The 15354-nt window shown below is 46.1% G+C and overlaps 1 protein-coding gene across 6 annotated transcripts in view; it reads right to left on the bottom strand.

Annotated features, from left to right (window-relative positions):
* The window catches only part of LOC123754956 (mucin-2), a 126604-nt gene that overhangs the window by 21294 nt on the left and 89956 nt on the right, over window positions 1–15354 (bottom strand). For all 6 annotated transcript variants that reach the window (XM_045737304.2, XM_045737307.2, XM_069332907.1 and 3 more), the window contains one exon: window positions 210–5330. In XM_045737304.2, the coding sequence (XP_045593260.1) occupies window positions 210–5163 (4954 nt within the window). In that variant the 5' untranslated portion in view covers window positions 5164–5330. The remainder of the gene's footprint in view (window positions 1–209; window positions 5331–15354) is intronic.

The raw sequence follows: 15354 nt of genomic DNA, 5'->3' as shown, positions 1-15354 counted from the left end.
GCGCCATATACCCCTGAGTCTGTATGTAAGGACTTCATTAATATCTTGTGTAAAGATTGAGCTGCATACAACCTGAAAGTGGGCGATGAGATTATTGAATAAATATTATGCAAAACTGGTATCATGCAGCTATATGTAGGTTTCAGCTTTTGCTGTGGTTTGGGCACCTTAGAGTTTAAAGTGTAATTAAAGATTAACTGACAGCTTACCTGAGCCATTCTTCCTCTTCTCCCTTTTCGTTTTCTTCTTTTTCTCCTTGTCTTCTTTGTTGAGTGCATCTTGCTTTTGACAATCTTCTTTGGAAGATAAACTGTCTTCTCTTGATGTGCTGTCATGTTTATCTGAGATTCCCTCCTCCTTTCCGTCAAGAAGCAGAGAAAGAGACCCGTCACTTGAATCATCTTGTAACTCAACCTTAGGGTTCTGTTTCCAGAATGCCTTTGCTTGCATCTTCCTCCTCTTCTGTCCTTTCTCACCTTCAAGGTTCTGAGGAGTGGAAGCAAAGGATTTCGACAGACTGTCCATCTCTGGCACACCATCATGCACGCTTTCCTGTGTGTCCATTTTCACCTCAAATGTCTCCAATCTATCTTTGGAACCTCTAACGTCTACCTCACAAGTGTCTGTCGAAAGTGCTTCCGAGTGGACCAGCGCAGCAGTGTCAGAATCTAAGGTACTTTTGTCACCATCTTGGTTTTCACTGATGAGGAATGTTTCATATGCTTGGTGATTCTCGGCTTCCGAGGCAACAATACAGTATTTTTCCGAATCTTGGGGGTCAAGTGAAGGATCTACAGAGTCTCTCTCACTTGAAGAGACCTGGGACGATTTTGAATCACTTCTTTTACGCATTTTCTTGGGTCGATAATACTGGTTGTCATCTTCAGATTCCAAACTTTTAAAACTGTTTACCAATTCATGAGGTCTTAGAGATCTTTCCGAGTTCTCCAAGCTGCCAGGATGCTCTTCGATGGTGAGTGAGTCGGTACATTCATCGAATGGAGAAGAGACTATAGCTGAAGTTGTCTGACGCTGCAAAGGTGTCAGTTCCTCACCGCAAGCACTCTTTCTCTGCTCTCCGGGCCTCTCACAAAGATCCACACCAACATTCTCTGAACTTTCAGTGTTTGGATCTGTACTGGCACCATAATCCAAGGTATTTGCACTGGGTTCCTGACTAGTATCACCATCTTCAAAAACGTCTTCATGAGGTGAACTATGTGATTGACTAGCATCGACCAACTCTGCGTGTTCCCTCGTTTCTGAACTACTCGATGACTTGTGTTGTTGTTGTGATGAATGATGCAGTTTATCACCAAATTCTTCTGTCTTGTGAGCTGATGATATTGGTTGCGCTTGGTCATTTTTTACATCCTTAATTTTCGGTGACAAATCCTTAACGTGAGGATATGATGGGTGTAATTTGGATTTACTTGATAGAACTTGCTTCTGTCGTTCATTATATTCCTTCACAAGACGTTCTGCCCTCTGTTCAACAAGAAGATCAACCGAGTTTACTGTCCTTTCTGTAGTTACTTCAGAGTATTTTCCTTCTTGACCATGTTTATCAGTGGCCATAATGGAACAAGCTTTATCTTTTGGAAGTTTATCTAAATCACACGATGGTTTATCAGTTAGAAAAGACTCTGTATCAAGATCACTTTCGCTTAACTTCTGAGTATCTGAGTTGTCCATATTGTCAGTGATTGGTTCTAAACCTGGCATATTGCCTGTAGGAACTGGAACTGGACCATCAAAGCCGAAACTAACCCTCAGACAAGCATCTGAATCTGAATCCTGATCCAACTCTGTGCTCTTCACCTGCCTATCCTTTCGGTTTCTTAAGGCAGAACCTAGATTGCTCATACATGGATCATTCCCCGTCTGTTTGCTCGATTTCTTAATAATTTTGAGCAAACTCGAAGGACTGCTTGACGTGGTATGTATAGCAGGAATAGTGTCCTCTTCTAGTAAAGCATTTTGAGAGGCAACACTGGGGAACTCCTCTTCAGTTGAATCTCGTGGTAGTGATTTTTTTCGGGGTCTCTTTTTTCTAAGCTTTGCCTTTATCGTACTCGCACAGGTTTTAATGTTCTTCAGAAATGGTGCCTTCTTGTTTCCATTCTTGGGGACTTCTGTGTCTTCAAGAGAAGGGAGAGGTTCTAGATCTGGCAAAGAATCGGAGAGACAGTCATCCAATGATTCATTAGTGGAGCTGTATTTAATTTGTTCACAAACTTTCTCGACTTTGACACTGAAGGTATAGGACTCCCTTGCAGCAGGGAAGGGTGGGAGCTCGCCATCACTACGCTCAGGAGACTCGCCCAGTGTGGGGAAAGCCACAGGAAGTTGAAGACTCTTGTCTTCTTTATCTGTCGTTACTGGAAGTTCCTCGTCTTCCTCATTGACCCCATTGCACTTGTTACTATCATCACAGGAGTCAGTGCTGTCTTCTCCAAACAGTTCAAGGTGTCGTTTGTGCTTATTTCCTTTGGGAACTTTTCTTATTTTTTCCTTATCTCGTAGTTTTTGCTTTTTATCTTTCTTTGACTTGTGCTTTTTGTTAGTAATGTTTACATCCGAAAAGCTTTGGTCCTCACTTCTTAACCTATTTGAGCAAGAATATTCCTTCTTAGGCCCAGACCCTGTTAGAGTTAACACTATCTTTGGAATACCATTTTCTTTATTGCACTCCTTTTTCTCAGCAACAAGAGGTACTTGACTGTCAGTCTTATGTCTTAACCTGAACTTTAACTTCATTGGTCCCTTGTTAGAGTCAGTTTGCTCACAATAATTCATTAGTTCGTGCACTAACTCCTTTGTCTGACATTCAAGTTCCCCATCGCATGCCTCACCACCCGCCACAGTCTCTCCATCGTCATGCTGAGCGTCTAACACTTCACCCTGAGTTCCTCTAAATGACTCCATTTGAGCCTCACCTTCCAATAGTGCCCCTTTTTCAATGGCCACTGATGATTTGACCCAATTAACACTTGATGGGTTCATTTGAGCGTCCATTGGCAGTCCAACCTGAGTATCTATTTGGGAATTAATGTTAGCATCCATTGAAAGTTGAACAAGAGTGTCATCTGAATATTTCACTTCACTGCCTATCAAAGATTCGACTTCAGTGCCCACTAATGGTTTGGTTTGACAATCTTCTGTTTGTCCCTCTTTCAACGCCTCCACCTGAGAGTTGGGCAAGTCTTCGACTTCATCTGTTGAGGGTTCAGCAAATTTGGTAATCAGATGTGGGAGCTCATCCTGTGACAGATCGGAAGTGGTGATGGGGGACGCAGGCTGCAAGGAGTATTGTTCTTCGTCTTGAGACAGACCAGAGGGGACAGTTGAGGCAGGCTCTGGAGAACACTGATGAGCCTCGTCTTGGGATAAACCAAAGGGAACAGGCGAGGCAGGCAGAGACTCAGGCGAAGGCGAAGGAGGTGAGTCAGCACGAGAAGGCAATGAAGCGGGAGATGCAGAGGAGGAGGATGATATAGTTCTTGGTGAGTATGGAGAGGAAGGCGGCAACAATTCAGAGACTGGTGAAGTTTTATGTAACATTTCATGTTCCGAGCCTGGTGGAGAGGAAGGAGGTGGGGAGGGAGGCGACACAGTAGGTGAGAAGGCTGGGAGACACGGTGGGGAGGTCTGGGGATGTGACTGAGAGACAGATGTGAGTCTTGCATTTGGTAACATTGCATCTGTTAGGGCAGGTTGTTGAGTGGTCGGGGAAGGTGGTGTAGTTGTCGGTGAAAGTGGTGTGGTTGTCGATGACGGTTCTAGAGTGGTCGGTAAAGGTGGTGGTGTTGTCGGTAAAGGTGGTGGTGTTGTCGGTAAAGGTGGTGGTGTTGTCGGTAATGGTGGTGGTGCTGTCGGCAAGGGTGGTGTGGTTGTCGGTAAGGGTGGTGTGGTTGTCGGTAAGGGTGGTGTGGTTGTCGGTAAGGGTGGTGTGGTTGTCGGTAAGGGTGGTGTGGTTGTCGGTAAGGGTGGTGTGGTTGTCGGTAAGGGTGGTGTGGTTGTCGGTAAGGGTGGTGTGGTTGTCGGTAAGGGTGGTGTGGTTGCCGGGGAAGGCATACCTGATGTGGTAGACTGGGAGGGTTGTGTGGTTGTCGGAGAGGGCAGTAAGACTGTCAGTGACGGTTGTGTGGTTGTTGGGGTGGGCTCCGAGGTTGTTTGGGAGGAGTGCGTGTCAAAGGGGAAATGTTGTATGGGTGCTGGTGGGGAAGACTGTGAGGGAGCCGTGACGGTGAATGGACCGTGTAGGTGTGAGGAGTGAGGGAAGGAGGAGGGTGAGGGAGGTGAAGAGTGAGGGACGGAGGAGGGTGAGGGAGATGAGGAATGAGGGACGGAAGAGGGTGAGGGAGATGAGGAGTGAGGGACGGAGGTTTCTCTGATCTGATCAACATGGCTGCTCAGGCCCTGGTCTCTCCCACTGGTAGATCGTTTGCCAGTCGAGTGCTCGAGGTCACTCTTAGTTTTTCGTTCGTCTTGCAGCAGTCGAACGACACCTTTGAGTGTTGTTCCGCCATTCAACACTGACTTGCTGTCTCGAGCGGTTACACTCACACTGTGGTCACTATTCACTACACTGGGCTGGTGGATGTCGTCACCACCGTTGCTGTAGCTCCACCTGGTGTAGTCGCTGCTGCTGCTGCTGCTGCTACTGCTGTCCTCATCTTGACCTCCGTCGCCGACCTCTGCAGTGTGCGCCATGGCAGGCCTCACCTGCCCTTCATTACTTCTGTCATGATCGCTTCTGAAGTGTGAGGCGACATTGCTGGGTTGTGACGGGGCGTGGACGGGCAGGAGACGGATGGTGCCGTAGGCTCGGAGACTGTTCACATCCCCCTGGGGTAAGCCGTCCTCCAGACGGTGCAAGAGAACCACCGGTTGCTCTAGCCCCCCTTGAGTGGGAGTGGGCGGGAGGGAGAAGTGAGGTCTGAGAGCAGCTGGGCCACAGAGAGAACAAGGGCGGAGGCGACGCGAGAATGGGCGGGGCTGCGGGTGGTGGGCGGAGGCAGTGGGCGTTATGAAGCTACGGATATTAACACCGCTGATCCGGCCGCTACCATAAGCCTCGGCGGACGCTGGGGAGCTGCCGAGGGCGAGAGTGGAGGGCGAGGTGACGCTAGTGAGTGTGTGTTGTTGTGGCGCTGCCATGGCGGGGCGCCTGGCCACTCATCGCGACCCCCACCCGCTTCACACACCTGTGTTGATTCACACAGCTGTTTGGCGTCATACACCTGCCCTCTCCTCACTCAAGCAGCCTTCCAACGTGGATGTGGACGCAAATATAAGGGCCCGCGCGCGCTGTTGGGACCTCACTCCTGAAACAGAGACCAGGTATTACACACTTGTCTCCGCCAGCCTCGCTACACTGCTCTCTACACTAACACCCGGGTCCACACTGCTCTCCTCCACACCACTACACATATTACTAGTTTCCCCCTCTTAAGTGGAGCATTTAACACCACAAGCAATTAAGAAACTGCTCAGCCCTGCACTGACGACCCCTAAGATAATTAGTACTTTTTTAGTCCAGAGCTGTGTTCTAAATAAGCAGAGAGAGAGATCTTTTACCTTCAAACATCTTTTATTTTTTATTAAATACAAGTGGAAAAATTACAAATAATGATACACGAGAAGATGATGATATATGTGAATACATAAACCAACACACAGATAATACATGTAAATACGTTAACCATCATAATTTGTACCTGAAGTAACTAGGCCAAATACAATGGAATACAGTTGTACAAAAGTCAAATATTTATTCAAGAGAGGCAATAAAGGACCTCTCAGAGCCAGCGGTGGGGAGTGGGGGACTAGTGATGGTGATAGTGTGGGGGGTGGAGAGTGGTGGGGGAGGTGATAGTGTGGGGAGTGATGGGTGTGATAGTGTGGGAGTGATGGGTGTGATAGTGTGGGGAGTAGTGGTGATGGTGTGGGGGGGGGTGGGGGAGTGGTGGTGTGGGTCGATTTAAACAATTCAATGTAATGGTAAAATAATGTGGTACAATAATAATAAAGCTCTGCGTGTTAGTGGCGTGGCAAGAATGTGCCGCCGACGTCGCCTCTACTCTTAATATACCATTACACCTTATTGTATATAAATAAATAATAAACAGAGAGGAGCAACTTGCCTCGCTGTATATACAGTGAGAACCTACTTTACTGCTGACTTATGTTGAACACAAAAGTAGATACTTGTTGGTTGGTGAGTAAGGCCTCAACCCGCAACATCAAATCAATATGGTAATTGTCATTATTAACACAGTAATCACACTATAACGTGATATATATAAATGAACAAAATCTACCAGGGCTGAGAGGCCGCGCTGGGATGGAGTACAGGGCTGCCAGTGCTCGGGTCGCTGGTTCGCGTCACCTCACACCCCTAGTGCAGTTAATAATGATAATAATAAATTATTATTATTATTATTATTAGTAGTAGTATTGACGCGTCTGGACAAACTACAACAATGTCCGGACGAGCCAATGAAACACCACAAATGTGTCCACCAACATAGCAAATCTCAAATTACATGAAGTAGGAAAGAAATTTTTATCCAATATAGATGTTGTCCCCCCCACCCCACCCCCCACTTCACGCTCGCAATATACCATAAACTAGGAGGGTTGTAAGATGTTGAGCCCTCGTTTGACAGTTTTAACGTGACAGTTAAGTCCCAGCTGTGTGTGTGTACAAGTGACAGGGTGAACAACCCAGCGGGTTTTCTTCCTATTGGGGAGTGTTGTACATGCTGCTATGGCGGTAGTGTGTCCACTCACAGCATGAGTGGCGCTGCTCTGAACTTGGGCCAAAACTGTAACACTTCTCCATGCACGGATTAAAATGTAAATATTTCAAAGGCCAAAAGACTCGAGGGTTCATGACACCAGACGATTGATTGATGGTTAAGAGCAATACCCTTCCTTTATTGTGCACCCCATACCCATCCCGTGGGCGGTGGTGGAAAGGGTTACAGAGGCACGTTTAGCTAAGCAGGTGACCAGGAGCTGTAGGTCAACCCTTGCAGCACCTGCACGGGGACTGTGGGAAGAGCTTCACGACCCCGGGGACCACACTCACCACCTCGCTTATCTCCGCTACCAGAGACGCAATTTATATTTTCCTGTCAGGACCAACGCGAAGAAAATAGTACTAGATTGAAATAATTGGGGGGGGGGGAATCTTTTACGGGGAATCGGGGAATCGTCGGCTTCCTGTCCCCGTCGAGGTCATTGGGGATGGTGGCCCTCTGGTATATTCAGGTAAAGAGCATCAGCTCTCCGTGACTATAAGAATGATTTATTATGTGATTTAACACAAATACAGCCGACGAAATCGTACTTTACATGTGTGTGTGGTTGGCCAGTCCAGCAACCAGGAGGCCTGGTAAACGACCGGGCCGCGGGGACGCTAAGCCCCGGAAGCACCTCAAGGTAAGGTGATCAGAAAGAAATACATCTCCCTTTGAGATGTATTTCTTTCTTGTCTCAATGAACATACTTGAACTTGATCAGCCACTCAATGTCTAATTACATTTAACTTGCGATTTTTTCCTTTTATCCAGGAAAGAAGATGAGCGCCGCGGAATACAAGCCGCGCCGGAAATGTTTATTCGACAACAGGAACATAATCGGAAAAGATGAACCAATAGTTCAAGGTGAGGAAAACGCTGTCTCAAACGACCTTCATAAAGCGCAATACGGCTCGTGGAAGTGTAACGGGGAAGTCTATGTTCCGTAGTGTGATGGTAGCAGTTGAGGACCGACCTCCTCCCTCCTACACCTGCCGCTGGAACACCTTGACCCGCCGGCCTTCGAAACCTCCTTACCGATTGCTTTGAAATTTTGACACAACGTTGCATTCGAATTGGCGCGTCTTTTTATATATCTACTATATACATGCCTCACCTGTGACAGGAAAAAAACATGTTTTTTTTTTAAAAAACAGCACCATCTGTTGGATGTAAGGGCAACACACGCTGTAATTTTCGAAAGTTCTTCACCCCCGCCAAACACACACCGAAACTACGACGTTGGTACAACGTTCTAACAAGTTTTTAACACCTAACCAGTTATAACAACCAATATAGCAAGTTGTAACAACGTTCTAATACGTCATGAACACGTTAAGCCAAGATGTAACAACTTTATTACAAGTTGTAACAAGCTAAAAATAGAGAGTTTCGATTCGAGTCTCCAGAGCCGGTCCAATGGACCCAATACAAGCTTCGTATATCCTTAAATTGCGTGTATATCATTCTTATACATAGGCTTATTGAGTTCCTCACAGGCGAAGTAATGACCTACAAGATGCAACCCACAACAGGTACCTGGAACTTGTGCAATCCACAACTCCCGGATATCTGTTTTTACTGCTAGATGAACAGAGGCATCAGGCAAAAGGAAAAGTGCCCTACCGTGTCTGTCAAGCCCGGGGATTGGATCCGGGTCCCTGGGTTGTGGGCCGGGAATGCAGACCAATGCGCTACGAGACCTATATCTTCTACACGTGTATACCTTTTTTTCTTCTCTATCAGGTTAAATAATTTATAAGTTTCTTGAGATGATTATCTTGAGATGATTTCGGGGCTTTTTTAGTGTCCCCGCGGCCCGGTCCTCGACCAGGCCTCCACCCCCAGGAAGCAGCCCGTGACAGCTGACTAACACCCAGGTACCTATTTTACTGCTAGGTAACAAGGAAAAAAACATAATTCTTCAGAGTGACAAACCTGAACTCTGGTGAATATCGATCACAGCCGTTTATAAGTTTTGTAGTTTACACAACTATTGTCTTCACGTCCACAAGATATGTTGTAGAGATGAAGATTTCTACAAGACTTCTTGGAGACACCTATGATGTATGCGAGTATTATTTACACTCTTCAATAATAAACTCACAAGCAGGCGATGAGTCACAATAACGTGGCTAAAGTATGTTGACCAGACCACACACTAGAAGGTGAAGGGACGACGACGTTTCGGTCCGTCCTGGACCATAATCAAGCGATAGAGTCCTGGACCATCGACTTGAGAATGGTCCAGGACGGACCGAAATGTCGTCGTCCCTTCACCTTCTAGTGTGTGGTCTGGTCATCAATAAACTCACAAGTCCAACTTGACGCCCAAATGTTACTACAACAACAACACCTAAAAGTGTGCTAACACCACAACGACAGAGGGAAGAGGCCTCGCATGTCTGCAGGAGTTCATGTTATGTGTGACACCAGAGTCTCAACACCCGTGCTGCTGCGACTGTTGTGGCTTGCATCCTGGGAAAGGTCTATAGTTAACCTACGGGAACCTCGATACGGGTTTCCTGTCGTCCTCCCAACAACGGGCATTATGAACGAGATGCCAACACCACTCTGACACACACCAACACCACTCGGACACACCTAAGGTGATGTGTTACGAAGTAAAGAAACACGAGGCACCCAAGGTGGGGGAATACCAAGAGCAAGGCCAACACCTACCACCGAGGGCCCCTAACACCGACGGGGGGTAGCAAGTCCATTAAGGGCACACCCAACAATGGGTGCACCAAGCCCAGGGGGACCATGAGGCGTGGAGAAGATGTCGTGTAAGGGACATCCGGTGTGTTGTGATAACCATGTCACCGGATGCCGCATACTCTCGTCCGCTGGTGTCCAGCCTTCGTACATCGCATCCTCTCTTTCTTCTTACTTGTGTGTGTGTGTGTGTGTGTGTGTGTGTGTGTGTGTGTGTGTGTGTGTGTGTGTGTGTGTGTGTGTGTGTGTGTGTGTGTGTGTGTGAGTGTGTGTGTGTGTGTGTGTGTGTGTGTGTGTGTGGAGAGTTATCTTTAGCTCTCGGGCGCCGCCTCTTAGTATCGGTCGTCTAGAGCAGCAACTCCTGGTTTTCGAGTAAAGTTGTGTTGGAGCTTGTCTTCATTAGTTCATCCTTTAAGTCAGTCAGTCCACCTGCTCAGTACTTGTGCACGTAAGGAATGTTGATGTGCTTCCTTTCATTGTCCATCCTACCCATTCATGGTCCCATATGGCACCTGCTGGCCTCCGTTCTCTTCCCACCCATCGTAAACACTAACTACCCTTGTCCTCCCTGAATCACTTCCCTTTGTATGTCTAAGTTGTTTTCTTCTCGTCTTGTTCTTTTCTTTCCCAATAAAAGGCCCATTTCCTTTAACCTATTCTAGGATTTCAAGTATTTTTAGTTCTGGTACGAGCCGGGTTTGGGTTCGATGGTGAGCTGTGAGCTTGAACATGATCACACACACGGGTAGTGTATAATGTGCAAAATACATTATTCCTCACACCCAATGCCTCTTCACCTAACAGTAAATGGGTATCTGGGAGTTCCCCCATTTACTGCTTGGTGAAGAGGGTGGCATCTTCAAGACGAGGGCAACTGCTGTGGGTCACATCCTGGGGACCGACGAGTCACAAGCTGGGGGCAGAGGGTCATGTGCGTGTCACTTGGTAAACCAGTTAAACACCGTCGCCTGTGTGACCCGCGCTCACACCCTCTCTTGGCTATGGGGCCTCTATAAGCTTAATGAGCTTCCTGTCTTCAACAATGGAAAAGCAAAACAATATAAGCTTCATGGAACGCATGTATCATATGAAGGAAGAGACCTCAGAGCACGTCTGTATCATATGAAGGGAAGAACCTCAGAGCACGTCTGTATCATATGAAGAACCTCAGAGCACGTCTGTATCATATGAAGGACCTCAGAGCACGTCTGTATCACATGAAGGGAAGGACCTCAGGGCACGTCTGTATCATATGAAGGACCTCAGAGCACGTCTGTATCAGATGAGACGACGGATCCTAACAGAAACACAAGATTAATTTTGAGGTGGTGGGAGTGTGGGAGTGAGGAGAGTTGGTGTGGACTGGACAACCTGGAGGCTCCCAGGGCTCCCGGCCTGGCCAGCCGCGTCCAGTCACCGTGATGTTCTTAGTCTTCCTGACACTGATGTTATCTGACGTCACTACGCAGGTGTTAACTGCACTCGTTACGCGCAAGTAACAACTGCCACCACAGATGTTCACTACCCTCACTATACAGGTGTTCACTGCTCTCACTACACTGGTTGCAGTTCACCTGCATTCACAAAAGGCCCAAGTTAAATCGTTTATTTGGCTTAAGAACAATATATCAGACTATTAGTAAATAAATGAAGAACAGAGCGAGAATCTGTCGTGTTTACTGAACATACTTTACCAAGACGTGCCACCAAGTGTTCCACAGGTGCTACAGCAGAGATACAGACACCTGGACCGACCAACCACGTGTTCCACAGGTGCTACAGCAGAGATACAGACACCTGGACCAACCAACCACGTGTTCCACAGGTGCTACAGCAGAGATACAGACACCTGGACCAACCAACCACGTGTTCCACAGGTGCTACAGCAGAGATACAGACACCTGGAAACAGCACTCAAAGGCCCGTCTTCACCACAGGACAAAGGTACACATGCATACATATTTACCATACAAGAACGTACCACTTGCACAGTATCCTTAATGTATGGAGACCCCATACAATGCAGTAGTAGGCATCCATCAGTCTCAGGAGACTATGGAGTTGCGCTCTGGTTGTAATTATTGTAATTGTACTCAAGTGTAATTATTGGACCTCTGAAGAAAACGCCTAAACCTTATCAAAAACTAATTAGAATTACGTAAATGTAGTCCAAATGAATGTTATTTAAACCCGGGAAAAAACCTAACCTATGCTCCGTATTGTGTATGTGTATAGTCTATGTAGATCAATGATATATTTACATGTGGAAAATAAACTGTCAGAGCTGCTAGGACATACTGTAAATGTATTGGCCTACAAAATTTGACAAGCCGCCGGCTTCCTGTCATAGTCAAGGCCACTAGTGTTGGTGGCCCTCAGGTAAATTCTGGTAAATATATGTGTAAATGTAATAATGCTACAGTATATGTTTACCATATATATACCTGTGTCGATGTCGACGCCATCTGTTGAGCACACCTGACCTCATTTTCTGTAACCCCGGTGGAAGGCTGTGATCTTATTGATCCTTGTGTAGCTTATTTCTTACTAATCACATTTTACTCCTCAGAAATGACGTGGGTGGTAACTTGGTCGACAGGAATTGGTTCACTCAGGGCCGTCCTGAACCCCAAGACGTGTTCCAGTGGGGACACCACTTGGCAGAGTCGATGCAGACTGTGATTTGTCTGTGATACTTAGTGAAGTATTGATGATTGAACAGAAGTATCCCGGGATGGTGAAGTTGAGTTACGAGATGGAAGTACTGTCCGTCTGTTAAGGCTTGTTGTAACTGAAGCCTGTGTGGAAGCCTGCCAGTGTGTGTTGCTGGAGACCCCTGCCAGTGTGTTGCTGGAGACCTCTGCCAGTGTGTTGCTGGAGACCCCTGCCAGTGTTGCTGGAGACCTCTGCCAGTGTGTTGCTGGAGACCCCTGCCAGTGTTGCTGGAGACCCCTGCCAGTGTGTGTTGCTGGAGAGTAGAAATTTTGACACAGTGACGATACCATGTAGGACTGACCCATGATGTACTGAGAAATATGACCTCCCTGGCGTGAGGACCACAGAAGACAGACTCAGAGAGGGAACCTTGAGTAGTGTACGACAGAAGGTAGAAGTGGACTCCCCAGGAAAGAAGACTGCAGAAGTTTTATAGTGTCCTGTGCGAGAGTGACACCTGCAGAGTTATGTCACGTACATATGTGTGTGTGTATGTATGTACAGTATATATATATATATATATATTATATATATATATATATATATATATATATATATATATATATATATATATATATATATATATATATATATATATATATTATATTATATTATATATATATAGTTAAGAAGTACACTTGGTGACGGTTCTGTTTAGTGTTGTTAACCCTCTTTTTTTTTCTTTAGAGTGGTTATTACTGCCAGTTCTTAATAACATGACTGGGTGGGATCGAGTAAGAAGAGGCACTAAGGACCCCAGATACAGTTTCACAAGTATGGAACCCGGTTACAGGCTAAGTGAGGCCGTAACGTGTCAATGTGTTGGTCTTGCACATATTTGTAAATGTGTAGTAGTGTGGGGTAAGCACCAAACTTGTGAATAAGGTGGAAGTATGATGTGAGGAGCGAGTTAGACTAAGTGTCTCATCAAATCCAGGACCAGCTAAATTTTCTCTTATTAGAGTTTCAAAATATTATTTTATTATGAAGATTACCTCGTGTTAAAATGAACAAATCCACAAGGGCCGTGGCGAGGGTTCGAACCTACGTAAGAGAGGATCCCAGACGCTGCCTTAATCGACTGAGCTACGACATGGAAAAAGAATTGTAACCGAGAAATCATCCTGATTTACCATGTCGTAGCTCAGTCGATTAAGGTAGCGTCTGGGATCCCCTCGGACGCAGGTTCGAACCCTCGTCACGGCCCTTGTGAATTTGTTCATTTGATGCATCACGCTATTGTGATTTTTGTGTATAATTACCTCGTGTTGTCTACTGTAGCAACACATTGCGGGTTGCTCTCTGTGTTGCGACTACGTCACGGGTGAGTCGGTGGGTTCAGCGGCCAAGTTGTTGAGACTAAGGAAGATGCCATCCAAGCCTTCCCGGAACGACTGCTTCAGCATTTCCTGTTTGCTTTATACACTTATTTCTGCCCAAACTGACCCCCCCCCCCTCCCACTGTGATTTATTATATCTTGAAGACTTTATTAGTTCTTTGTCATATGTTTATTTTGACTTGTCAAAACTTGTCAATAAAAATGCTTAATGTAAATGTTTCATTTGTTAAATTAATCTTCATATTAATGAAGATTTGTTAATCTATATCTATACAAGAGAATGTCTCTTTGTCTGTCTGTCCAAGATTGGAAGCCAAACGTTTGGTGCTAGTTTCACTCAACTTTGCAGGAGGAATGTTCTGCGGTACAGGGCGGACATAGGTCAACGTCGGCAGAATTCAAGACGGAACTTTCCGATGATTTTGGGGCCCAACGTCCCCGCGGCCTTGTCCACGACCAGGCCTCCGGGAACAGCATGCCAGGGGAGTTACATGTTGAGCCCCACCACAATTTTTGGCCACTGCGTCCCATTGAAAAGCAGAGGTGCAATAGGTACCCTGAGGGAGAACTCTATCAACATCAAGGGCCCAAGACTTTTCAGCACTTTCCCGCTCCACGTAAGGAGCATAACTGGCCGACCCCTCACAGTGTTCAAGCGAGAACTCGACAAACACCTCCAAATAATACCGGATTAACCAGGCTGTGATTCATACCCAAGGCTGCGAGCAGCCGCGTTCAACAGCCTGGTTGATCAGACGACCAACCAGGAGGCCGTTGATCTCCAAAAGTTACAAGGTAGACTGCTAAATATTTTGAAGAAAAAATACAAATAATAAAATCCTTATAGTAATATATACCATAATTCACTGATTTCGGGAAAATGAGCATAAATTGTTCTGCTCTTCATACTTTGGGCGTAGTACAATAAACTGACAATCCCCCCACAGCGTCAAGGACTTTCTCAAACCCGGCTCATCTCAAAGCAAATGGGTAACTATTATATTTTTTAATATTTCACACCATTAGCCTCCTCCCATCAGTGGACCAACCACACGACAATCGTAGGCAATTATAAATGAGAGAGAGTCAGCAAGAGAGACAGAGTAAGAAAGAGACAGATCGTCTTCCCGTCTCCCTGCAGGCCTAACAGAGAAAGAGACAGACAAGAACAGAGAGACAGAGGCGGACACAGAGAAAGACAGATACAGAGAGGAAACGAAGGAAGAAGAGGGGAGGAGGGATGTGTGAACAAGAAGAAGAGGGGGATATTTGAAGAGAGGGAAGAAGAGAAGGGGAAAGAGAGGCAGAGAGGGGGGGAAAGAGAGGCAGAGAGGGGGGGAAAGAGAGGGAAGGAGAGAAGGGGAAAGAGAGACAGAGAGGGGGGAAAGAGAGGCAGAGAGGGGCGAAAACTGAAGAGGCGGAAATAATTTAAATCTTATATGGTATATTTCTCAGCCAATAACTGCCTGATACGCACATTTACCCATGTTGTAGTGAGTGCAGTTACTTTCTTTTGTTTTTTCCCATCAGGTGGCCTTAGGGTATTTTGGTATTTGTTACTATGATCCAGGCAGCTAATCTTTCTATGATCACTTCACTTAATATGCAGTGAACTTGCTGACTACGCAATGTGTTGGTGAAGTTATTATCTGGAAGATCGACAGCAAGAACCTCATACAGTACTGCCAATGTTTAATGACCTAATTGCTGCAAAGAGCAAAGGGTTTTGAATCTTCTTTGTATGGATACCACCACACATAAATATAACCCAT

The sequence above is a fragment of the Procambarus clarkii genome, chromosome 28, assembly GCF_040958095.1.
Source record: "Procambarus clarkii isolate CNS0578487 chromosome 28, FALCON_Pclarkii_2.0, whole genome shotgun sequence".
NCBI classification, from domain to species: domain Eukaryota; kingdom Metazoa; phylum Arthropoda; class Malacostraca; order Decapoda; family Cambaridae; genus Procambarus; species Procambarus clarkii.
Note: the sequence above shows the minus strand (reverse complement) of the source record. Positions and strands in the feature narration are given on the sequence as shown.